The 24148-nt window shown below is 48.8% G+C and overlaps 1 protein-coding gene across 1 annotated transcript; it reads right to left on the bottom strand.

Annotated features, from left to right (window-relative positions):
* Window positions 1–1886: 1886 nt before the first annotated feature.
* fmn2b (formin 2b) lies at window positions 1887–22674 on the bottom strand. Its single transcript, XM_056576686.1, has 21 exons — window positions 21561–22674; window positions 21059–21485; window positions 18355–18635; window positions 17391–17578; window positions 16205–16306; window positions 15305–15311; window positions 13874–14350; window positions 13183–13693; window positions 11888–12032; window positions 11028–11115; window positions 9990–10051; window positions 9818–9909; window positions 9521–9650; window positions 7212–7358; window positions 6181–6240; window positions 5924–6044; window positions 4675–4767; window positions 4131–4182; window positions 2663–2812; window positions 2237–2318; window positions 1887–1998 (listed from the first exon to the last, which is right to left on the bottom strand). The coding sequence occupies exons 1-21, from the start codon at window positions 22672–22674 to the stop codon at window positions 1972–1974; spliced, it is 4356 nt and encodes a 1451-aa protein (XP_056432661.1). The 3' UTR covers window positions 1887–1971.
* Window positions 22675–24148: the final 1474 nt, after the last annotated feature.

The raw sequence follows: 24148 nt of genomic DNA, 5'->3' as shown, positions 1-24148 counted from the left end.
TGTCGGTGCATCCTTGCGTTCCTAAAACGTCTCTTAATCGCGACCAACTCATCATTCAACAAAAGAATGATTCCTCCCTCTCGTCTCTATTTACGGACTGAGAAAGACATTGAGTCTATGTCCCAGGGTTAGTTTTTTATCATTTCTGAGGTCATTTAGGCATTAATAAAATGTTGGATTGCATCTTGCGTAAATTCTTTTAGCCAGGTCTCAAAGGTGATGTTGCGAAATATTGCAAGATGTGTCACATTATGCAGAGGTGCGTCGTACTATTAGGCAAATCAGGCATTTGCCTGGAGCCTCGGGCCCAATAGAAGGCCTTTGGGGGCCCCCAAAATGCCCTCTCTAAATTTCTTCCCCGTATTTATTGTTTTTATAAAAATCTATCCACAATATTATCATCGGGATGTCTAATTACTCATATTTTGACGGTCTTTCCGTGTACACCCCCCTTCAGTCTGCACTACATGGACTATTCCATGTTACGCGCATCACGCTCATCCCACGAGAGAGGGAGAGAGGGAGAGAGGGGGAGGGGGAGAGGGAGAGGGAGAGGGGGAGAACAAGCTCAGAGACAGGAGAGGCAAAGAAACAGTGAGACAGAGAACAAGCTCAGAGACAGGAGAGGCAAAGAAACAGTGAGACTGAAGAGGTAAATGATGACATCTTAGGTTAACAGCCAGTGTAATATGTGTCACCATAATTAGCTTTTTGTTTTGTATGCTATTCTCCCTTTGCAGGTGACACAAATAGATCACAATGCCCTGTCCAACCCCCTGCTGTGACCTACTGGAAACCTAATGTAAATTAATAATTAACAGTTGCATGAAAGAAGGACAGTGACTTTTGCTCATCCCTTGTATGGAGTGTCTCATTATGCCATATTAGGTACATTAGACCGGTAGATGCAGGGGCCCCAAAATCACTGTTCGCCTGGAGCCCCAAAAGGCCTAACATCTTCACTGCACATATGCCAAGTCACAGGCATGCCTAACCAGCTTATTCCCCCAGCTCCATTGCAGCCGATACCTCATGACTGAACCGTTTGAAAACGTAATTCTCGACTGCGTTGGTCTGTTGCCGCAAACTAAGTCGGGCAAGGAGTACGGTACTTGCTCACCGCTATGTGCACTCTGACACGTTTTCCTGAATTGGCTGAGGAAAACCTTGGCTTTAGCCAGAAACGAATGAAACAGCGTTATGATCGAAAAGATGTCCTGCGTGAGTTTATACCTGGGTATAGGATGATGGTGTTTCTCCCCCATTCTCGGCTCCGCTCTTCAACCGCGCTACACCGGTCCATATCGTGTCGAAAGACGTGTCGTGAGGTTAATTGCGTCCTAGCCACACGAGACAGGAGGATGACATCTCGCTTGTTTCATATCAACATGCTCAAACGCTATTGTGAGCGAGATGCCGCTGCTAAAGTTAACGTCCCCGTTGAAGGGATCGATTCAGCGGTTGCGCTGTCCAGCACAGCTAGTGCTGAAACTTGAGAATAGATTCTATAGAACGGAAAATAATAATGCATTATTATAACATTGAACTTAGATCATCCATAACCCGGCTCATTTGTGTATGGATTCAACAACATGATAAAGTGGAATCAAACCACAAGACACATGGTTTCCAGTTTATTAATAGAAAACAACCCTCATCTTTGTCTTTAAAAGAAAAAACATGAGCTGATGCTTTGAGTACAAGCAAACGTATTTGGTCGTGAAACCAGACATAAAGAATGAATTATAAAGACATTTAACTTTACATGAAGCACAAGATGTCCTTCCAAAAAGATGACTTTTGCAGATATTCTTTGTACACGGACCAATTCACTACCTTACACAATTGACAACCATGAAATACAAATTTTAAAATACAGGGTTTTATTGAAGTGAAATTAAGTACATTTGTACTTGTAGATGAGCTACTGCAAGAGCAAATACACCTTGAGTGTGATTGGACGAGCAACCGTCAGGTCTTCATTCCCAGTTTGGCTTTCTGTTAGAAAGGAATAACAACTGCTTAGTGTAGTTTACCCAGTTTGAAACAAGATTTAACATTTCTGTTTTCTTAACCGCAGTTTTAAGTGTAAACTACACTAACAACTGCTTAGTGTAGTTTACCCAGTTAAAAACAAGATTTAACATTTCTGTTTTCTAAGAAACACAGGTCTAAATGAGTGAAACTAGTTCATGCAGGTCAATAATAGGCTCTGGTGGACCCCACACACACTTACAATCCCTGAGGCTTGTTTGGGCTTGACGCTGAAGGTGGCCTTCTCCTTGGCCTGCTTGAAGCGTTCCTCTGCAGCCTTCAGCCTGGAGGAAGAGGCAGAGGATGGGAGGTTCAGGGCTTAATAAGACTTTATCAACCTAGAATTCACAGTTGAATATTCAGGAAGGGAATGATGCTGTTGATAAGATTGATAGATAAGGACTGGATAAATGTAATAACAGTATCTAACAAATTGCTTATTCCCTTTGTATTCTGAGAAGTATTGTTATGCATGAGGCAAAATTCGCAATTTGGCATCCAAGCACTACCAAGCGTTTAACAGACCAGCGACAACATGTAAGGAGATTACCTACAGGTGAAACCTACCTGTACTTAGCCTACCTATACTTAGGTCAACCTGTACTTATACTTCCTGTACTCAGCCTACCTGTACTGGAGCATCTGCTTGTTCTCCCTCTTCCACTGGTCCTTGAAGTCAGAGGAGAACTCGTGCCAGAGGGTGAAGAAGGTTCCAGGGGAGATCTCCTTCTCCCCTGACCGGGCCTTCACCGAGAAGGACACGCTCAGCTCCAGGAACCTAGAACCAGTTCACCAGTCAGTCTACAGGAACCAGTTCACCAGTCAGTCTACAGGAACCAGTTCACCAGTCAGTCTACAGGAACCAGTTCACCAGTCAGTCTACAGGAACCAGTTCACCCGTCAGTCTACAGGAACCAGTTCACCAGTCAGTCTACAGGAACCAGTTCACCAGTCAGTCTACAGGAACCAGTTCACCAGTCAGTCTACAGGAACCAGTTCACCAGTCAGTCTACAGGAACCAGTTCACCAGTCAGCCTACACAGGAACCAGTTCACCAGTCAGCCTACAGGAACCAGTTCACCAGTCAGTCTACAGGAACCAGTTAACCAGTCAGTCTACACCGGAACCAGTTCCCCAGTCAGTCTAAACCGGAACCAGTTCACCAGTCAGTCTACAGGAACCAGTTCACCAGTCAGTCTACAGGAACCAGTTCACCAGTCAGTCTACAGGAACCAGTTCACCAGTCAGTCTACAGGAACCAGTTCACCAGTCAGTCTACAGGAACCAGTTCACCAGTCAGCCTACAGGAACCAGTTCACCAGTCAGCCTACACAGAAACTAGTTCACCAGTCAGTCTACAGGAACCAGTTCACCAGTCAGTCTACAGGAACCAGTTCCCCAGTCAGTCTACAGGAACCAGTTCACCAGTCAGTTTACAGGAACCAGTTCACCAGTCAGTTTACAGGAACCAGTTCCCCAGTCAGTTTACAGGAACCAGTTCCCCAGTCAGTCTACAGGAACCAGTTCCCCAGTCAGTTTACAGGAACCAGTTCACCAGTCAGTCTACAGGAACCAGTTCACCAGTCAGTCTACACCGGAACCAGTTCACCAGTCAGCCTACACAGGAACCAGTTCACCAGTCAGTCTACACCGGAACCAGTTCACCAGTCAGTCTACACCGGAACCAGTTCACCAGTCAGTCTACACCGGAACCAGTTCACCAGTCAGTCTACACCAGGACCAGTTCACCAGTCAGTCTACACCAGGACCAGTTCACCAGTCAGTCTACACAGGAACCAGTTCACCCAGTCAGTCTACACAGGAACCAGCTCACCCAGTCAGCTCCCACACAACACGTCCCTGTATCGTAACAACGTAGAGGTTTGTTTGATTGGTCTGCTCACCAGATGGTGATTGTTTATCAGATGTTTGTGAGACAAACGTCGTACCACACATCAAACCCAGTGTCCCTGAAACACTGGTTTGATTCCGGTACGGTATGAGTTATGAATAAAGCATGCTGTATGAATCCATGACCTAACCACTACTAAAGGAACATGGCGCAATAACCCCCGTTGAGATCAGAGGTCACTCACGTTTTGTGAGTGTTGTTGAGTAGTGTGTCTTGTGTCTCCAGTTCACTTTTGGCTGTTAAAAAAGAACACACACACACACACAAACAATTAAATGTACAGGTAAAAAACAAATAACATACCTTAAATGACACTTTGTTTACCAGTCAATGATAAATGATGCACATATTATGTGTCGTTTGAGTACCCCCTCAGCACGTGACCCACTGACGGCGTCACGGGCGCTTCCACTTTGGGTCAACCAAGGAAATTAAATAATATCAGTGGAACTCAAACCACCTTTACATGAGGCCGAGCACAAAGGAAGAGGAGTGAGAGGAACACAGAGGAAGAGGAGTGAGATGAACACAGGGGAGGGGGGTGAGAGGAACACAGAGTAAGAGGAGTGAGATGAACACAGAGGAAGAGGAGTGAGATGAACACAGAGGAAGAGGAGTGAGAGGAACACAGAGGAAGAGGAGTGAGAGGAACACAGAGGAAGAGGAGTGAGATGAACACAGAGGACGAGGAGTAGAATTAACTCCATGAGGGTGTTCTGCAGCTCTACCTTTGCTCAGGAACTCCTCCATGTTGTCCTTGAAGGGCTGAAGATGCTCTTCTTCTGAAAGCCGCACCACCTTCTCCACCTCGGCCGTGCACGCTGGGGAGGACAGGAGTGAACCATAGTGACGCACCAGAAACTTCAAAAGGATGCATGTGTTAATCAGCAGACTAAAGAGAAGCACAATGTCTATAGTAAGAAAAAGCTGGGTATGAGACAGGAAAGGATACTAATTATATTCCAAAATTACTCCAAAAGTAAGATTTTATAAGCTTAAATTAGAACCTGATAGAAAGCAAGGACCCAGCCACAATAGCATCATATACCTTTCTACATTTTTAAATAACTGTTGAAGGTCCTCCAGTGCTTTGGTTTGGGTGCCTCGAAATGAAATGTTGGGTGCGCACCCCAAACCGTCTGTTGTAACACACAACAAATCAAATGCCTTCCCACTGCATAATGGGACAAGGCAGGGTTGCTGCATGAGCTCTTGTATTTTGGATTTAGCGCCTGAAACACTAGCCCTTAGAATAAGAAATCCCCTTAATATCAGCGGTATCCAGACTGTTCAGAGAGCCGTATCTCTCTGTACTGGACGACCTGCTCACTTCCTTTAGAAATTGTAAACAACCACATTTTTTTTTATTTGGTAAAGTTATTCCTAAAGAAATCATGTTCAATTCCATTTGGGTGAATGTAGAGAGCTCATTGAGAGCCGCTCTGATAGGGCTCGGGGACCCAAGAACGATGCTCTCCCTTCCTAGATCCCTTTATCTTTCAGGAGCTGCCCATCTGCTTCAGTGTTTAAACAGATAGACTGCCTTCTATCTGGGGATATCAAGCACCTGGCGTCTCGCTAACAGGAGCTTGGAGATCGGGAGGACTAGCCCTCCTGTTTCCAACACTATTGTTGAGCTGCTAAGGCAACAGCCGTCGTGTTCAGGCAAGATCCCCGCCTTGGGGAAACATCCTTAGTGTGTGGCTTCATATGGAAGGATATGGAAATCGAAAAATCTATCTTTTTGCAATGCTATTATCTAAGGGGGAATCAGCAAATTAATTAGCATGTAACTGAATGTTAATTAATCATATTTTCGTTCCAAAACTCTGGTAAGGGTTTTGATCCAGGAAGAACAGGACTTGGTATAATGAAAGATCTTCACATTGATGTTCGATTGATGTATTCTCAGAGTGGAACTCCTGCTGTTCTTCTTCTACCACCTGCTCAGCCAGCTGCTCGTTGTTGGTTCGTTACCTCGGAGGTCCTTCCTCAGTCGCAGCACGTCCTTGTGGAACTCCTCAAACTTCATCTGTGACGCCTGGAACAGGTCCTGGGGTTCTGGGAGGGGGTAGACGCACGTCTCCTTCCCAGCATCCTGACAACAGCAACAACAACAACAACAGAGAACGTTACATGCTGTTCACAGCGAGCCCCTTGTAGCTCCTGCTGCTTTCATTTCAACATGGTGTACATGGGAGCGTAGAGATGTGTAGGACGATAAGGTTATCTACCTCGTCAAAGTGTTGGAGATAGTAAGCAACAATATACGACAGAAGACTTCTGGTGTTATCCTGTGAACAGAGAGCAAACATTTAAACATTTATAGATACACCGTTATTAAGTTATTTCTCCTTACACACTAAATAAATGTTCACTGACCAACCAGCCCACAGGGTAGATACAGCCTCTTTATTTATCCTATAACAAGTATTACATGTAGATACAGCCTCTTTATTGATCCTATATCTAGTATTACATGTAGATACAGCCTCTATATTGATCCTACATCAAGTATTCTATGTGTACAGCCTCTATATTTATCCTATATCTAGTATTACATGTAGATACAGCCTCTATATTGATCCTACATCAAGTATTTTATGTTTACAGCCTCTATATTGATCCTATAAATATAATAAGTGGATACAGTACTCGGTTGTCTGTCTGTGTATCTGGTGCCACCCCACACAGTCCTCAGTCTCTCTGTCTGTCCGTCTGTATGGTGCCACCTCTCACAAGGTCCTCAGTCAGTCTGTCTGTCTGGTTATCATTCTGTCCTTGTGTCTGGCTGGTGCCACCCTTCACACAGTCCTCTGTCAGTCAGTCTTTCTGTCTGGTGTCTGTCTGTCTGTCTGTCTGTCTGTCTGTCTGTCTGTCTGTCTGTCTGTTTGGTGCCACCCCTCACACAGTCTGTTTGTCTGTCTGGTGTCATTCTGTTTGTCTGTCTGGTGTCAGTCTGTCTGTCTGTCTGGTGCCACCCCTCACACGGTCCTCAGCCTGTCTGTCTGTCTGTCTGTCTGATGTCAGTCAGTCGGTCTGTCTGGTGTCAGTCTGTCTGTCTGTCTGTCTGGTGCCACCCCTCACACAGTCCTCAGTCTGTCTGTCTGTCTGGTGTCATTCTGTTTGTCTGTCTGCTGTCAGTCTGTCTGTCTGTCTGGTGCCACCCCTCACACAGTACTCTGTCTGTCTGGTGTCAGTCTGTCAGTCTGTCTGGTGTCAGTCTGTCTGTCTGTTGGGTGTCAGTCTGTCTGGTTTGACTCACGGCGCTCTTGACGTCCTTGATCTTGGGGAGGATGTCCAGGTTGAAGCCGTCCGCCTGCCCTCTGCTGCGGTTCCCTCCGTTCATGAAGTTACCGAAGGCCAGGATCAGGCCCAGCACCTTCATGACGCCCTCTCCGGTCCGCAAAGTCTGGAAGGGGAGCCAGGAGGGGGGGAGAAAATACAGTAATGTCGGATAAACCAAGTCCAAAACGCAGATCTGACCACGTCACTCAGCGACCATTACCGACCACTTGTCATCGCAGAGGGTGGCAGAACAACAGCTATCTCCTCATCTTCTGGTCCACTCTGACTATTTTGTTAGTGTTTTAGGAACTGAGGCAATATAGAGAAAATGGTTTAACCAACCCTTTGACTTGGTGTGCAAGGCAGGACTGTCTCTTCCTTGTTAGTTTGAAAAAACAATTAATGTAAAAGTTTTTGGGGTAAATATCATATTTACATAATTGTATGTAGATATATTTTGAGTTGAATAGCTCAACTATTAAACGGAAGGTAGCTAATGCAGTGGCATATCATTGAATAATTCACAATACTAGACTACCACCTAGTGCACATATTTGGAAATACTGAATAGAACACATGCCACTACTACAATTTTTATTAATTAAAGCCTCTGTGTGTTGTTCGGTCTCTGTCTAATTTGTTATTTCCGACCAAAATCCTCTCCGTTTGTCCAGGCTCCTGGGAGAAGCTGCAATATTGGGGTTTAAGAACTGTCTGGAAGCCAAAGAGTTCATATAGAAAGAGCAACAACCAGGCAGATGAGGCTCTAGCGTTTGGCAGGGCATCAAACACAATGGGCTTGTGATCAGATAAGCAATATACTTGATCACACATTTCGGCCTTACAGACAGGCAAACCACAAAGGAAATCCAGACCAGTGTGGCCAAACTAGGGGGAAGACCACTGACGTTTTGAAGAAGATTCAACGAGTCAGCAAGGTTCCTCAACCCTTATTAAAGGTAAAGTAGGAGAGCAACAAAGACCAATATGAATGTATCTATGCTGAAGTGGGATAGAATTCAGTTTCTATCCCATTCGGAATAGTGGAGGCCAGCAGATCAGACCACTGGTTTAAAGTCTGGGAACAATAAAGGTCAATCTGAGACCGATCTGAGATCGGTCCCTGGCTTGCCTCTCACTAGCATGGCTCCGCCCGCCTACTTACTTCCGCTAAATTTTCATTTCCCTTCAGTACCACGTCTGTGTTTGTGCTATATTCTCAGGTTTTCTCCGGCCAAATTTGCCAGTCCAATCAGCAAACAGAGGGGGTGGCTGAGAACAACGAGGTTGCGCTAGTTTCAGTTGTAGTCAAATGTTAGCGATTGGTTATGGCAGATCCAGAGTGGCACTGGGCAGATCCAATAGTTTTAAACTCCAACAGACACCCTCCTTAAGTGAGTTAAAGTTTGTCAATGGATTCTCAAATGAAATTAAGCACGAGTCTGGAAGGACCATGCTCACCTCCCATAGGATTTAAGTTAAAAAAAATATCCATTTAGACGTAAAGTACGCAGTGGAGGATGTACAACGCTTTACCCAAAACGACAAAAAAGTACATTTGTCATAAGAAAGTGAAAAAACATATGCTGTCTACGTACTCAGTATAGCGAGTACAGTGGGTCTTTATAAGCTGTATGTGACTGAGTCCAATGAGTCAGAGAGGAGCGCTCTAGCTAGGCGGCCGACTGTAGAAAGAAGTGAACCACATTGTGGTTCATCTAGAAGTCGAGGTTCAAAGATGATGCTTTAAACCTGCACTATTTAAGCATCCCTATTGGCTTGAGCTGAACTCTTATGCTTACAGGTAACAGCTGCTGACCATTTTCCCACAGTGGGGTTTGGTTAGGTATCCTGACATGCCAGATTGGTTTGGTACACAGAACCATCTGGGTAGTGGATGTACCAAGCTTCATATAATGTTGTCCCCCAAAGGATGCTGATTGGTCAGAAACATTGTGGTTCGGCCAAAAGCACAGAACTTGGTGCTTGGCCAGATGGATTCTGGATGAACGTGATCTCGCCAATCGAGATGCTTCGAAGGTTAGGGTGAAAGTGGACCAGAAGAAAAATGATGTATAGATACAAAAACTCTGGATGGATTCACACGTGGATGGGCTTGTTTTGTTCCTGAGGAACTTTTGAGGTCAGATAATTTGTCCTGGAGTAAATAGCTGCTGTAGAAAAGTTAATGCAGGTTTAAGTTGTGTGTGGACATAGATTTGTATTGTTATTTTTTAATTGCTGAGATTTCAAGATGCTGGAGTTGTAACTGAAGGGTTCTGTTACCTTGCACACTCGCTGCATAATGTCCAGCTTACGGACTATCGAGGAAATACATTCCGTGAAGCTGGACTGGAAGAGGATGCAAAAAACTCGCTCGTGGAAGTTGGGGATCTGGGCCAGCTGGAACAGGAACCTGAGAAAAAACGAGACCGGCAGGCAGCGTCAAACCCAGCCAACATGTTACAGTTAGTTGTTTAAAGGGGGAAAGAAAGGACAAGGCTTGCTGGTGGTACCATGCAGGGCTGCTATCTGGTTTGTACATGTTACTGGTAGCATTAGTGTGGACGCAGGAAGACGTACTGTTCAGGTTTGTCTAGGGGCTTGGCGTGGTCCTTCTCTTTAGAAGACTTGAGATGTTTATCGATCTTCTCCATCTCCTCCTGTTGTGCTCTCTACAATTCAAAAATACATTTGGTTAAAAGGGCTATGTGGAAGGAAATGAGCAATAACACACAGTAAATATGTTCCTTACGTTTTCGTAGAGGGCCTGTAAGGTCTCCAGATCCACTACGGAATTATCCAGGTTCAGGATGGCTGCGGACCACAGGGCACACATGGGCTTTACCTCTCTGATATGTTTTGGCTCTACTGAGAGTTTAACGAGGTCATACTGATACATCATAATCAGTACTATAATGAACTGAGAAACAGAAAAAAATATTCAGAGAGCAAAAACACAGGACTTGTACGGTGGAGGTCGGAGAAAGGTCAACGTTGGTGACACGCGGTCGGAGGGATAACGCCAACGGCTAAGTCCAGCTCAGCCACAATGAGAGGTTGTCTCGAGTCAGCTAAAACTAGAACTGCTTTTGGACTTTCCAGTATTGAATTTACTTTCATGCAGCAAGGTGAATAAAAGCCATGGCTATATGGTGCAACAGCAAAGAACTACAGCCTCAAAGAGCAGAGAGACAACCTAAAGCTTTAAAGCCCCCAGGCCAGTGGGCAGACCTAATCCTGGTGACAGCTGCATAGGGTCCAATCTGCTAATGGACAGACTCCCACACCACCCCAACATGTATCACCTTGGTACAGCGATGGTATCTGTTATACATTACTGTATGGGCCCCTTCACAGGTCCAGCCCTCTGCACATTCCCAGAGGAATCAAAGGGGAACAATGTTTAAAGATAAACGGAATGGCACTGAGGGCTTTCCTCTGAGATGTCTTGGGTTTGCTTCAGGCCGGATCTTGCATGACGAAGAGTCAGCGTTTAAATCTGATTGGCTCAAGTTTCATCATGTTCATATGTGGAAATCAGTTGAAGCCCAGCCAAGAACAACCTCTTATGAATTCAATAAATCGATCAATCAAGCTTTTGCCCTTCTGCTCAACAGGAGCATTCTGTCCTCCATGAGCTCACCTGAGGATAACACAGATATTCTAGCTTCTGGAACATATGGGCCACAAAGAGCTCAACTATTGACTTCATAAAAAGGTGTCAAACAACCCAGATAATGCCAGAGCCTAGTCTCATGATTATGATTAAGTCAATTAAAGTTAAAGTTACCATGCTGGATGTCCTTCATGTCCAGGTGGAGAGAAGACATCAGAATCCCCACAGCCTGTGATCGCTTGTTGTTGAGTAATTTCACAACCTGGGGAAATACACACACACACACACACACAGACAGACACACACACACACACACACACACACACACACACACACACACACACACACACACACACACACACACACACACACACACACACACACACACACACACACACACACAAACAAGCACACGCACACACACACACACACACACACACACACACACACACACACACACACACACACACACACACACACACACAAATGCACACAAAACACACACACAAACACACACAATGTGAGGATAAAGATGAACACAGAATCCTTACAAAATAAGGAAATAACTAAATATCTGACTTCATCATTGGAAGTGCATTCCCCATAATCTTAAGTAGCCCCCTCTTATGGAAGAGCTGCTGCTTCCTGTACTGGTACTGTACTGGTGCTGTACTGGTGCTGTACTGGTACTGTACTGGTGCTGTTCTGGTACTGTACTGGAGTTGGCAGGGCCTGGGGCCTCAGCGTTGCATGGGGATATATCATGCAACACTATTCATGAAATAGTTCCTTATGTGTGCTGGGCTTCTCTCTCCTGTTTGAGGCACGTTGTAAGTTAACATTGGATTTATTTATTGAGTTGCATTTGAAGATTTATTTTTAGGGTTGTTCAATAGTTGAGGCCAGTACATTCCTGTCGCCCTCACCTCAGACTGGGGGATACAGTGAATGACGAAGGGTTAGGAGGACGGTCAGGGCTTCTGGGGGTCTGCTGTGAGCGTGTTCTTCATGTGTTCCCCTGCGCCCTCACTCACCTGCTTGGCCTTGGACTTGGTGATGGTGTCTGACAGCGGCTTCTTCTTTTCCTTCATGGCCGTCTTGGAGAATAAATCCACAAACTCCTGGAAGTCCACCGGGGGTTCCTCGATGCTTTCCCAGACCAGGGCGGACGCCGCCTCCCTGACAACACCAACACGCACCAATGTTAGACACAATCTGCACTTATACATGTACATCATTCTGTCAGGAGTTAAGAAGGTGGTTCTAGGCAGTCACTGACAGCTGATCGTGGGCTAGGCCCTGTCCAACACTGTCTCCCCATAGCTGCTCTTGATCCTACAGCACCTTTAATACATGAACCCATCACTGATTAGAATAAGTAGGAGGTACTCATTATCACTGATTAGAATAAGTAGGAGGTACTCATTATCACTGATTAGAATAAGTAGGAGGTACTCATTATCACTGATTCGAATAAGTAGGAGGTACTCATATCACTGATTTGAATAAGTAGGAGGTACTCATATCACTGATTTGAATAAGTAGGAGGTACTCAGCATAATTGATTTGATTAAGTAGTACATCCTGAATGTACCAATTTGCACCAAAAAAATTAACACTTCTGTAAGACGTTTACCTCAGCTGCTATTCTTATGATCTGTATCTTTCATATTTATTTGTTATTTTATATTATTTTCACTTTAATTGATACGCATATTTTTTACCTTTCTTATATACTTAAAATGTTGTTGTTGTGAATGGCACCGTTTGGATGAACTTTAAATTTCACTGTACTATGTGCAATGAGAATCAAGAGAATTCTATTCTAGGAGGTACTCAGTGTTATTGATTGAATAAGTAGCAGGTACTCAGTTTTAAGGATTTGAATAAGTAGCAGGTACTCAGTTTTAAGGACTTGATAAGTAGCAGGTACTCAGTGTTAATGATTTGAATAAGTAGCAGGTACTCAGTGTTAATGATTTGAATAAGTAGCAGGTACTCAGTATTAAGGATTTGAATAAGTAGCAGGTACTCAGTATTAAGTATTTGAATAAGTAGCAGGTACTCAGTATTAAGGATTTGAATAAGTAGCAGGTACTCAGTATTAAGGATTTGAATAAGTAGCAGGTACTCAGTATTAAGGATTTGAATAAGTAGCAGGTACTCAGTATTAAGGATTTGAATAAGTAGCAGGTACTCAGTATTAAGGATTTGAATAAGTAGCAGGTACTCAGTGTTAATGATTTGAATAAGTAGCAGGTACTCAGTGTTAATGATTTGAATAAGTAGCAGGTACACAGTGTTAATGATTTGAATAAGTAGCAGGTACTTCTTGGTCAGCAGCTGTATGCGCGTCCAGTAAAGGGGCTTCATGGGCCTGGGGGGCTCCAGGGCCGCCTTCCGGGGGGGCTTGTCCTGCATCATGCCCAGAGCGAACAGCCCCATGGGCAGAGGAGGGGGCAGGCTGCCCAGCGCCCCCGGGGCGCCGAACAGGGGAGGGGCCGGGGGCCCGCCGCCCGGAGGCGGAGGCGGGGGTGGGGGCGGACAGCCAGCCCCTGACCCGGGTAAAGGAGGTGGAGGAGGAGGTGCAAGTCCACCTGGTAGTGGAGGAGGAGGAGGTGGTGCAAATCCACCTGGTAGTGGAGGAGGAGGAGGTGGTGCAAATCCACCTGGTAGTGGAGGAGGAGGAGGTGGTGCAAATCCACCTGGTAGTGGAGGAGGAGGAGGTGGTGCAAATCCAAATGGTAGTGGAGGAGGAGGAGGTGGTGCAAATCCACCTGGAAGTGGAGGAGGAGGAGGAGGTGCAAATCCACCTGGAAGTGGAGGAGGTGGAGGAGGTGGAGGAGGAGGAGGAGGAGGAGCTCCAGGCATGCCAGGCCAAGGTGGGGCTGGTGCCATTGCACCTGCTGGTATTAATGGTGGTGGGAGGGAAGCGGGTGGAGCGATTGACATGTGCCCTGGAAGAGGTGGAGGTGGTGGGGGTGGAGGAGGGGCCACCATGTTCCCTGGTAGAGCTGGCGCTCCGCTCTGTAGCTGGCATGTACACTGAAACTCGGCCTGCACGGCTTTGGGCGAGGTGGGAACGGGGAGGCCGTGTTCCCGGAGCTGCGGCTCCTCTCCGGTGAAGTCGTTCACCATCAGCGGGTCGGCAGTGCAGGGCACTCCGAACCGGTAGCTGTCCTCCATGGGCGACGTCTGCACCGACTTGGCCTCCAGGACCCCCCCGAAGGCCTCCGTCTGGAGATGGACGTCACACACCGCCCGGGGGGGGGCCTCCTCGCCTTCCCCGCCCTCCCGCTCGGGGGGGTCCGCCGTGAGCTCCGCGGCGTCGGGCGGCGCGGCGGGCGGAGAGGCGGGGCACTCCAGCTCGGCGATCTTGGTGCGGAGGTCCTCGATGGTCTGCTCCAGCTGCTGGATGACGTTGATGTGCTCCTCCTTCAGATGGACCGTCTTCAGGAGGGACTCCTCCTGGACAGAGGACAACGTTAGAGCTTTGACTGACCCTCTCCATTAATAAAGGGGCACAGTGTTAAGCACATCAAACCAACTCATAGAGCCCCCCCGGGGAAGACGACGACTAGAACATTGACAGGCTGTTGAGGCCAACTCTGGGCCCGTCATGCATGGACCATCTATACCATGTTGAGGTCATCCTGGAGCAACTCCGAGCAGAAGGGGCAGAGACGCAGGCCAGCCATGACGGACAGAGTACAGTGATGCATTGTGGAACGTTTTATAACACTGCCCTTGTGTTATAAAAACACAAGGGCATAATAAATTAACAAGCAAGTAGAAAACGGGAAAGAGTGTCCAGAAAAAATGCCAAATTACGACCACCGCACATTATAAAAAATTAAGGACATGGTTAATACAATTTAGTACGACACAAAGAGTTACCATCCCGTCTAGATTCATATTGAGGAAGGGGTCCCTTACTTTAAACAGCGCACATTACAATATATGACGCTACTGCCATCTAGAGGTGGGAAAATTAAGGCCGGATAATAATACAAATGACTCAATGTTATTGTTCAGTATTGTGACGTTATTGTTTAGTCATTGCAAAAAGTTAAGTTATCGTTGCTAGGGTTTTGTAGTCTAATTTATATTATGTTGAGATAGGAAAATCAAATCCAAATATCAGGAACAAAATACCATTAAATGACCATATAACTCTAACTAATGAATTTACCCTCACATGGACTTTTCACAACTGAATTTATAATTCATAAGCATATAGTCATTGATATAGATATTGTAAACATTATGATTATGATTATAGTGATCTTATATTTGTCCATATTGCCCAGTGCTCTAAAGTTTCTCTGCAGCTACTCATTGATAGTGTGCTTGGTCCCCCGTCATCTTCCAAGCCTATGTTCTCCGAAAATATATTTACCGGAAGGTATTTCATCCCCTCCTCCTTGGTTTCTGGATCCATAGTTTCTGACAGATGTTCTGGGGGACAGAAGGTTAACATGTTCACACCAGACACCTTCATCCAGGACCGCCTCCAAGTGAGGCAGAGAGCTCAACATGGCTTCATTCTTCATCAATGCAAGAAATAGAAATCACAATCTGGCCACAGTGGCTAGAACAGTCCAAACAACAGTGTGTGTGTTTGAGTGCTTGTCTGTGGGTGTATGTGTGTGTGTGTGTGTGTGTGTGTGTGTGTGTGTGTGTGTGTGTGTGTGTGTGTGTGTGTGTGTGTGTGTGTGTGTGTGTGTGTGTGTGTGTGTGTGTGTGTGTGTGTGTGTTTGTGCATGCGCATGTGTGGTGTGTGTGTGTGTGTGTGTGTGTGTGTGTGTGTGGGTGGGTGTATGTGTGTGTGTGTATTCGCATGTGTGTGTGTGTGTTTGCATCCGCGTATGCGTGTGTGTGTGTGGGTGTGTGCAGGCGTGCGTGAGTGTATGTGTGTGTGTGTGTGTTCGTGTGCATGCGCATGTGTGTGAGTGTGTGTGTGTGTGTTTGTGTGCTTGCACGCACGTGTGTGTGTGTGTGTGTGTGTGTGTGTGTGTGTGTGTGTGTGTGTGTGTGTGTGTGTGTGTGTGCTTTTGACATGGTGGCTTCACTTCCCCACCTTAGATCAGGCAATAAATAAAACTAAATCCAAATATACATCTCCTAAATGAATGACACTCTAATCACACTCACCTTCGCATTCCTCTGAAGACGGTTAAATATAGAAAGGAAACAATTGATGAAAAATTGTTAAAAGAGATACTTTCATGAAGTGGAAAGAGTCTGAGCAAGGTAGACAGCAAAGGATGTGTGTGGTGGCGTTCTCTCTCCTTACCGCTGTCTGTGTGTTGTGGTCCGGTCCTGTCAGGTTCTCCGGCCCCAGCTCTTACGGAGGGCCAAAGACCCCTGACCTGAGCAGGCAGACGGCCCTCAAAGTGCTCCATGGAGTTGGGGGGCTGGCTGACTGCTGCCCATGTGTACAGCTGCTCCTGCTGCTCAGACACAGTGGGGAGGAGGAGGAGGACGGTGACCCACCACAGAGACGTCTTCTGACGCTTTCTACCAACCGCTCAGCCTCCCTTCTGTCTCCCTACTGTCTCCCTCCTGTCTCCCTCCTGCCTCCCTCCTGTCTCCCTCCTGTCACCCTACTGTCTCGCTCTTATCTCCCTACTGTCTCCCTCTTGTCTCCCTCATGTCTCCGTCCTGTCTCCCTACTGTCTCCCTCTTGTCTCCCTACTGTCTCCCTCTTGTCTCCCTCATGTCTCCCTACTGTCTCCCTCCTGTCTCCCTCTTGTCTCCCTCTTATCTCCCTCCTGTGTCCCTCCTGTCTCCCCCCTTCCTCCCCCTCGTCTCCCTCCTCTCTCCCTCTTGTTTCCCTCCGGTCTCCCTCTTGTCTTCCTCTGGTCTTCCTCCTGTCTCCCTCTTGTCTCCCTCTGGTCTCCCTCTTGTCTCCCCCTCGTCTCCCTCCTCTCTCCCTCTTGTTTCCCTCCGGTCTCCCTCCTGTCTCCCTCCTGTCTCCCCCCTTCCTCCCCCTCTCTCCCTCCTCTCTCCCTCTTGTTTCCCTCTTGTCTCCCTCTGGTCTCCCTCTGGTCTCCCTCTGGTCTCCCTCTGGTCTTCCTCCTGTCTCCCTCTGGTCCTCCTCCTGTCTCCCTCTGGTCTCCCTCTGGTCTCCCTCTGGTCTCCCTCCTGTCTCCCTCCTGTCTCCCTCTTGTCTCCCTCTGGTCTCCCTCTGGTCTCCCTCTTGTCTCCCTCTTGTCTCCCTCTGGTCTCCCTCTTGTCTCCCCCTGGTCTCCCTCTGGTCTCCCTCTGGTCTCTCCCAGAGCTCTTCTCTATGGTAATCTCTATTTCTGATCTAGAAACGTTTGGTTATTTTGCTGAAGTATTTTTGGTTTATGAATTTCATTGATTCAGTTTCGGTTAACTATTTATATTTTCTGCAATGTGATTTTGTTCTAATAGTCCTATATTCAAATAGTTCTAATCCAAAGAGCTTAATAAAATGAGCTAAAGGACAGAGATGCAGTGAGGATGCTGTCTCCCCAGTACCAGTACCCAGTGGTGACTGGGTGCACTCACATCAAACCTGGCCGTAGCGGTGGTGGTGCTGGAGGTCATGTGGGCGGGGCTGCCCCCCAGCTGCTGCCTGAAGCACTCGGTGAAGGGGAGGAGCAGGCCCATGGCCAGGATCCTGGAGCACATCCTCTCAGCCTCCTCGGGCTCCGCCTGCTCCTGCTGCGTGAACAACTTCTCCAGGAGGGTCCGGCCTGAGGGGATAGGACGGGTGGAGGAGAGGGTGGAGGAGTGGGGAGAAGAGAGGGTGGAGCAGAGGGTGGAGCAAAGGATGGAGGAGAGGGCGGAGGAGAGGGTGGAGGAGAGGGTGGAGCAGAGGGTGGAGGTGAGGGTGGAGGAGTGGGGAGAAGAGAGGGTGGAGGAGAGGGTGGAGGAGTGGGGAGAAGAGAGGGTGGAGCAGAGGGTGGAGCAGAGGGTGGAGGCGAGGGTGGAGGAGAGGGCGGAGGAGAGGACGGAGGAGAGGGCGGAGGAGAGGGTGGAGGAGAGGGCGGAGGAGAGGGTGGAGCAGAGGGTGGAGGAGAGAGGGTGGAGGAGAGGGTGGAGGAGAGGGCGGAGGAGAGGGTGGAGGAGAGGGTGGAGGAGAGGGTGGAGGAGAGGGCGGAGGAGAGGGTGGAGCAGAGGGTGGAGCCAGGGTAGTTTGACATGAGAGGGGGAAGGAACAACTGCACCCTACACTCCCTCCGTCACCCCCAACAGAACAAGGATAACCAGTGTGCAGTGTCCTCCTTTTAGTGCAGAGTTTAACAAATAAAAGCTCAGTGGCTGCAATTGGAGACAGCCTGCATTTCTACAGCCAACCGACTAAATATTTGATGGACCAAAGTGGAACAGCTCCAGTAGCTCAGCTTGACTCCTGATTGTGGCCGTCTAACCCAGTTTGGGTTGACTCCGGGAGTGTTTAAGCTGAGGTTCTTCCTGTTGAAGTCGTTCCCCCCCCCCCGGAGCAGGCCGGGCCCGGGCCGCCACTCACCGCTGAAGACGTCCTGCAGGCCGCAGGCGGGGGCGTGGGCGAGGGACGGCCGCCGGGCGCTGCAGCACAGCGGCTGGCTGCCCCCCCGCAGCCGGTCCTCTGAGCCGGCTCCGTATCCCTCCAGGAACTCCCAGGAGCCCTCGCTCCCCTCGCCGGGCCCCCGGCCCCGCAGGCCCCTCTCCAGCTCCAGCTCCTCCGTCCAGTCGGCCGAGAGGCTCAGGGGCCGGCCCAGGCTGCGGGGCCCCTGGCGGCGCTGGACTCTGCGCCGCTCCGTTTGGCCTCTGACAAGCGTACAGGAAGGCCAGAAAAACAATCAGGGCCGAGCTTTGATTTCATATCACCGACATGGACCGCCATGACAACCGGCAACAACGGAGGGAAACCGATAGGCCAAGTAGGGCCAACCACGTTGAAGTGAGCCCCTCCCCTGCCCAGGGTCGGTGGGGGGGCCGACGCAGGGGCAGCTGAACCAGGTTGTGGTGTAGAGACAATCAAATGGGGCCCACAGTCCAAAATAACTCAAAGTACTCTACGTTACAGAAAAAGTAATAAAGGGGTACTAACTATACTACTATGACAGAAAACGCTAAGAAGTTCCCTTTAGGATGCCCCTCCAACAGTGACAACACTGTCTGACTATGTTACAGACAACACTGTGAGGTGGACCTCTAGACTCTGTTACAGACAACACTGTGAGGTGGACCTCTGAATATGTTACAGACAACACTGTGAGGTGGACCTCTAGACTATGTTACAGACAACACTGTGAGGTGGACCTCTGACTATGTTACAGACAACACTGTGAGTGGACCTCTAGACTCCGTTACAGACAACACTGTGAGGTGGACCTCCGACTATGTTACAGACAACACTGTGAGGTGGACCTCTGACTATGTTACAGACAACACTGCGAGGTGGACCTCTAGACTCTGTTACAGACAACACTGTGAGGTGGACCTCTGACTATGTTACAGACAACACTGTGAGGTGGACCTCTGACTATGTTACAGACAACACTGTGAGGGGGACCTCTGACTATGTTACAGACAACACTCTGAGGTGGACCTCTGACTATGTTACAGACAACACTGTGAGGTGGACCTCTGAACATGTTACAGACAACACTGTGAGGTGGACCTCTAGACTCTGTTACAGACAACACTGTGAGGGGGATCTCTGAATATGTTACAGACAACACTGTGAGTGGACCTCTAGACTCTGTTACAGACAACACTGTGAGGTGGACCTCTGAATATGTTACAGACAACACTGTGAGGTGGACCTCTAGACTCTGTTACAGACAACACTGTGAGGTGGACCTCTGACTATGTTACAGACAACACTGTGAGGTGGACCTCTGAATATGTTACAGACAACACTGTGAGTGGACCTCTGACTATGTTACAGACAACACTGTGAGATGGACCTCTAGACTCCGTTACAGACAACACTGTGAGGTGGACCTCTGACTATGTTACAGACAACACTGTGAGGGGGACCTCTGACTATGTTACAGACAACACTGTGAGGTGGACCTCTGACTATGTTACAGACAACACTGTGAGGTGGACCTCTGACTATGTTACAACACTGTGAGGTGGATGTGCCTCTACAGTCGTTACAGACCAAAGTGTAAGGCTCCCACTAGGCCGCCCATGGGGCAGAGGAACCATGAAGTGGCCTATAGGCTGCCCCTCTGGCCCACAGACATCAGACGTTCTGTGTAAATCACTGGCGCATCCGACAGCTCCACTTTGCAGCTAATAAAAGACCCAGTGCTGATGTAGCTGCCCATCCTCTTAAATGCAGTTCCGGGCTGGGTGATTGAACCATAGTAACCGTCTCTCCTGGCTTCACAAAAACATCCGTTACCAATATCATTGCTCTAAACCACCTGCTCATACCGAATAGCGTTTAGCGCAAGCGTGCTCTGACCACAAATGGAGAAAATAGCAATATAGCAAATTGTTATTTTGTAATTAATACAGACAGATTAAAAACTGCACTATAACAAACGTGTCATCACAAAGACCATGGTTCTATTGCTGTTCATATCCTGACCAACACGCTCATAGGAAATAATTCAAGGCAGTATCTGATAAGCAAAGGGATTTTAAGAAATGGTATAGGGATGTTTTTGTTACTTTGCTTTCATCACAGACTGGTATTACCTTTTAAACTCAGTGAAAATAAAGATCTGTTTCATTAAGATTGAATAAGTGTGTTTGAATAAGACAGGATATGGCTTTAGGACACTAGTATGTTTGATATGATAATATAAAAAAACAGCTTGTCATATATCCCACATATGATCTCAAAAACAACCTTCAACAAGCACATCAAACAAACATGTTGGCAGTTTCACCGCTGTGAATACATTTCATTCCAATGACCTGAATAGATCATAGAGATTGTTATTACAACCTTGCCTCCTGTACTCATCCGTTTTTGCTTTCTCTACTGCTAGTATGATTCTTTAATTCTAGTGTAAACAAAATCTTTCCAATGCACCTGAATCAATCAATCAACCTTAATGCATTAAGCTAGAAGAGTTGAATAACTAAAGAAATGCCTCTTCATCTCTCACCTGCCTGCACCTTTTAAATGAGGAAGAAAGCAAAAGCGAAAGTTAAACTGAATGCACTGAAGTTTGGTTGAAGTGCGACACAAAGAGAAGAGAGCGCGTGGCCCTGGGTCCACGTACCTGTGCACCTGGCTGTGGACCCTGCGGGGGGACTGGGGACTCTGTGACGGAGACAGACCCGGAGAGTGGCCCGGCGAGCTGAGCTGGCGGGTGGTGGTCTTGATGTACGAGGGGAAGATAGGGGGGTAGGGTTTGACGCTGGAACCCAGTGTGGAGTAGCTAGGAGCTGAACACGTAGACATCTTGAGGAGCCGTGCTGAGACTGTGGGGCTCTCCTGTGGGGGCCACTGACTGGGGCCCCTCCTGGGCTGGGGAACAGGAACGAAGGCGCTGGTGCTGGTGCTGCTGAAGCAGTGTTGTTGTGACTCAGCACTCAGACACTCCGACAGAGACTCCTCACTGGTCCCCGTGCCAAGGGGGCCGCCCCCCTCTCGCGAGGCCCTCTCCGAGATCAAGCCCTCGATTGGCTCATCACTCGGAGAGTCTTCTTCACCACGGCCGTCCGAAGAACAAGCGGGTCCATCCAGATCAACCTGAACCTCCTCCACCATCCACTCCACGCCTCCCTCCCCTCCCTGCTCCTGAGCTGGGGGTTCAACAACGCTCTCCGATGACGCCGAGAGATCAGGAAGGGCTCTTGATGTCGTCTCGGCAACCAAGCCTTTCAAAGCAGCGCCATTGTCTGCTGCGGGGATGGACGCATAAGGAGAGGTGTTCTCCTCCAAAACACACCAGTCCTTTTGTCCCGGGGAGACCTCAGGGTCCTCCGGTACGCTCTGTGTCGTCCCCTCTCCATGTGCGCCCTCCCTCTGCTGTATCCCCAGCTCCCCTCTCCCTCCCCCTCCCCCTGGCTCTGCTACAGCCAGAGGGAGACAAGGAGTCGGTGGGAGGCCGTTTTGCCGGGCAGAACTCAGTGGCCTCCCGGTGTCTAGGAACGACAACGCGTCCGAGCCCAGCTCCAACTCTGGGCTCGGCTGCGACACCGGGGAGGTCAGGCTGCTGGCCTCCCCGCCGTCGTCCGGCCTGTTCTTCTGTCCCCCAGCGGGTCTCTGGTTCGGGCCCTGACCCCCGTTGTGCTTCTGTTGGTGCTGGAGTCTGATGGCCTGCTGGATGTCGGCCAGGAGGTCCTCCTGGTCGGTGGCTGAGTGGAAGCTGTAGATGTCCGTGTCGGACCCCGAGCTGGCCCCCTTGGGCCCGCCCTCCTCCGCGGGGGCCGGCGGCTGTGCTTTGCGTGTGCCGTCCTCTAGCGCCCCTCCACCGGCCTCTCTCTGGAGGGAGGGGTCTCTCCTCCGCCCCTCCGCCCCGCGCTGCGTAGCCGCGTCTGCGTTGGACGAGCCGAGCTTTCCTGCAGACAGGTCCGGTGTTTTGGTGCCCTGAGACTGAGCGCTGTCCAGCTCGTCTTGTTGCCATGCCAACACATCCTCCTTGGAGCCCGCTCCTCCTTTCCCCTTAAGGTTGCTCTTTCTCTTGCGGATCGAGAAAACGGACGACTTGGACTCGGACTTGTTTTTCTTCTTGGCTGGCCATGTGCCCGGCTCCCCCCCTCCGCCCCCCCCTTTCTTGCCTCTTTTTGTTTTGTCTCCTTCCCTCCATCCCTCGTCTAGAGCGGTGTTGCTTCCTTCCCCCGATGACGCGGCGGCTGCAGCCTTCCTGTGCTTAGCCTCCTGGTTGCCCATGTCTCTGGGAGGCTGCTCCTCTCAGGTCTTGCAGAGCACAGCCGCTCCCATCGCACGGGGAAATGTGCAGGCGCTCGGCGGAGTCCCCTTGATGTGCGCACGAGGCTGACGGAACAGGGCTGCTGCTGTTATTATGCTCCGCTCTTCCACCGTCCGCGTGATTGCGTTTTTTTTTTTCCCTTTCTGGTGACGAGGGGCGGAGAAGTGGCGACGTGGATGCTGATGCAGCTGAGATGGAGCGTGTGCTCACAGAGGCTCCTCCCCCCCCTCTCTCTCCTCCTCCCCTCTCTCCCCTCCTCCCCTCTCTCTCCTCCATTCGCCTGTCTTCCCCCCCCTCCCATCTCCCCTCGCCAGCCCTTCTGCCGAGCGGAGTGACGCAAGATGCGCACTGGTGGGAGAACGTAGCTCATTACTGGAGCAACCGCGGCTGTGCTTCTGCGCAGAGCTCAACCCTGGTTACTGAGCAGGCTGGTAGGGGCTGGGGGGCCCGGGGGGGAGGGAGAGAGAGAGAGAGAGAGAGAGAGAGAGAGAGAGAGAGAGAGAGAGAGAGAGAGAGAGAGAGAGAGAGAGAGAGAGAGAGAGAGAGAGAGAGAGAGAGAGAGAGCCTCTACATTGACTGGCAAAGACAATCTTAACTGAGAAGCAGGTCTGAAAGAGAAATGGAAGCAGAGTGAGACAGGAGGGTGAGAAAGGAGAGCATAAGAGACAACATGGGGTTGGGGGAGTGCTGATGCTGTTAATGCGGTAGTGCACTGCCTTTGGGGTGCAGGCTCTGAGGCTGAGAAGGAGGGTGGGGGAGGCTGTGAGGAGAGGGGTGGGGGATGGCATGTTGATAGGGGTGGGGGATGGGAGCCCTAGCAGCGGACTGAAGCCAGCTCTGGTGGGGCCTGTATGTCATACCGGGTACTGCATGGTAGTCTCTCCATCCTGATCACCCTGTCATAGCGAGCTCTTTCCTGAAGGGGGTGCCCCGGGTACTGCGTGGTGGTCTCTCCCTCTTGTAGCGGCTCTCTACCCTGAAGAGAGTTCTGATGAAGCGCTCCTTCATCTTTTGGCACCTAACATAAATATAATTATTGGTTTATATTTTTTAATTGTTAGAGCTGGTTGTTCTTAACTCATTATATTTGTTCTATATAATTGGTTAATTATTGGTATTTTAGTTATGTACATTCAGTATTATTCTGTGGTGGTACGTTCGTATTTAATACAAAATTATTATAAGTATTTTCAGTAAACTTCCTGGATTTGTTAATGGGTGCAATCAAAAGTTACAATTAATTATTAATGTATCAACATGATCTGTTCTGCTTGGGGAGAGCCCAGCCGAATCACATGATGCCTGTAAATGTCCAGAGTCATCAGACACAACACTCCCTCAGGCTGGACTATGGATCCCCTATTTAAAAGAAGACTATTTTAAACAACACACGGCAGAACGTGCTGCACAGCAGTCTGCAGGTAATGGAGCTAG

This window comes from Gadus chalcogrammus, chromosome 18, assembly GCF_026213295.1.
Source record: "Gadus chalcogrammus isolate NIFS_2021 chromosome 18, NIFS_Gcha_1.0, whole genome shotgun sequence".
NCBI classification, from domain to species: Eukaryota; Metazoa; Chordata; class Actinopteri; order Gadiformes; family Gadidae; genus Gadus; species Gadus chalcogrammus.
Note: the sequence above shows the minus strand (reverse complement) of the source record. Positions and strands in the feature narration are given on the sequence as shown.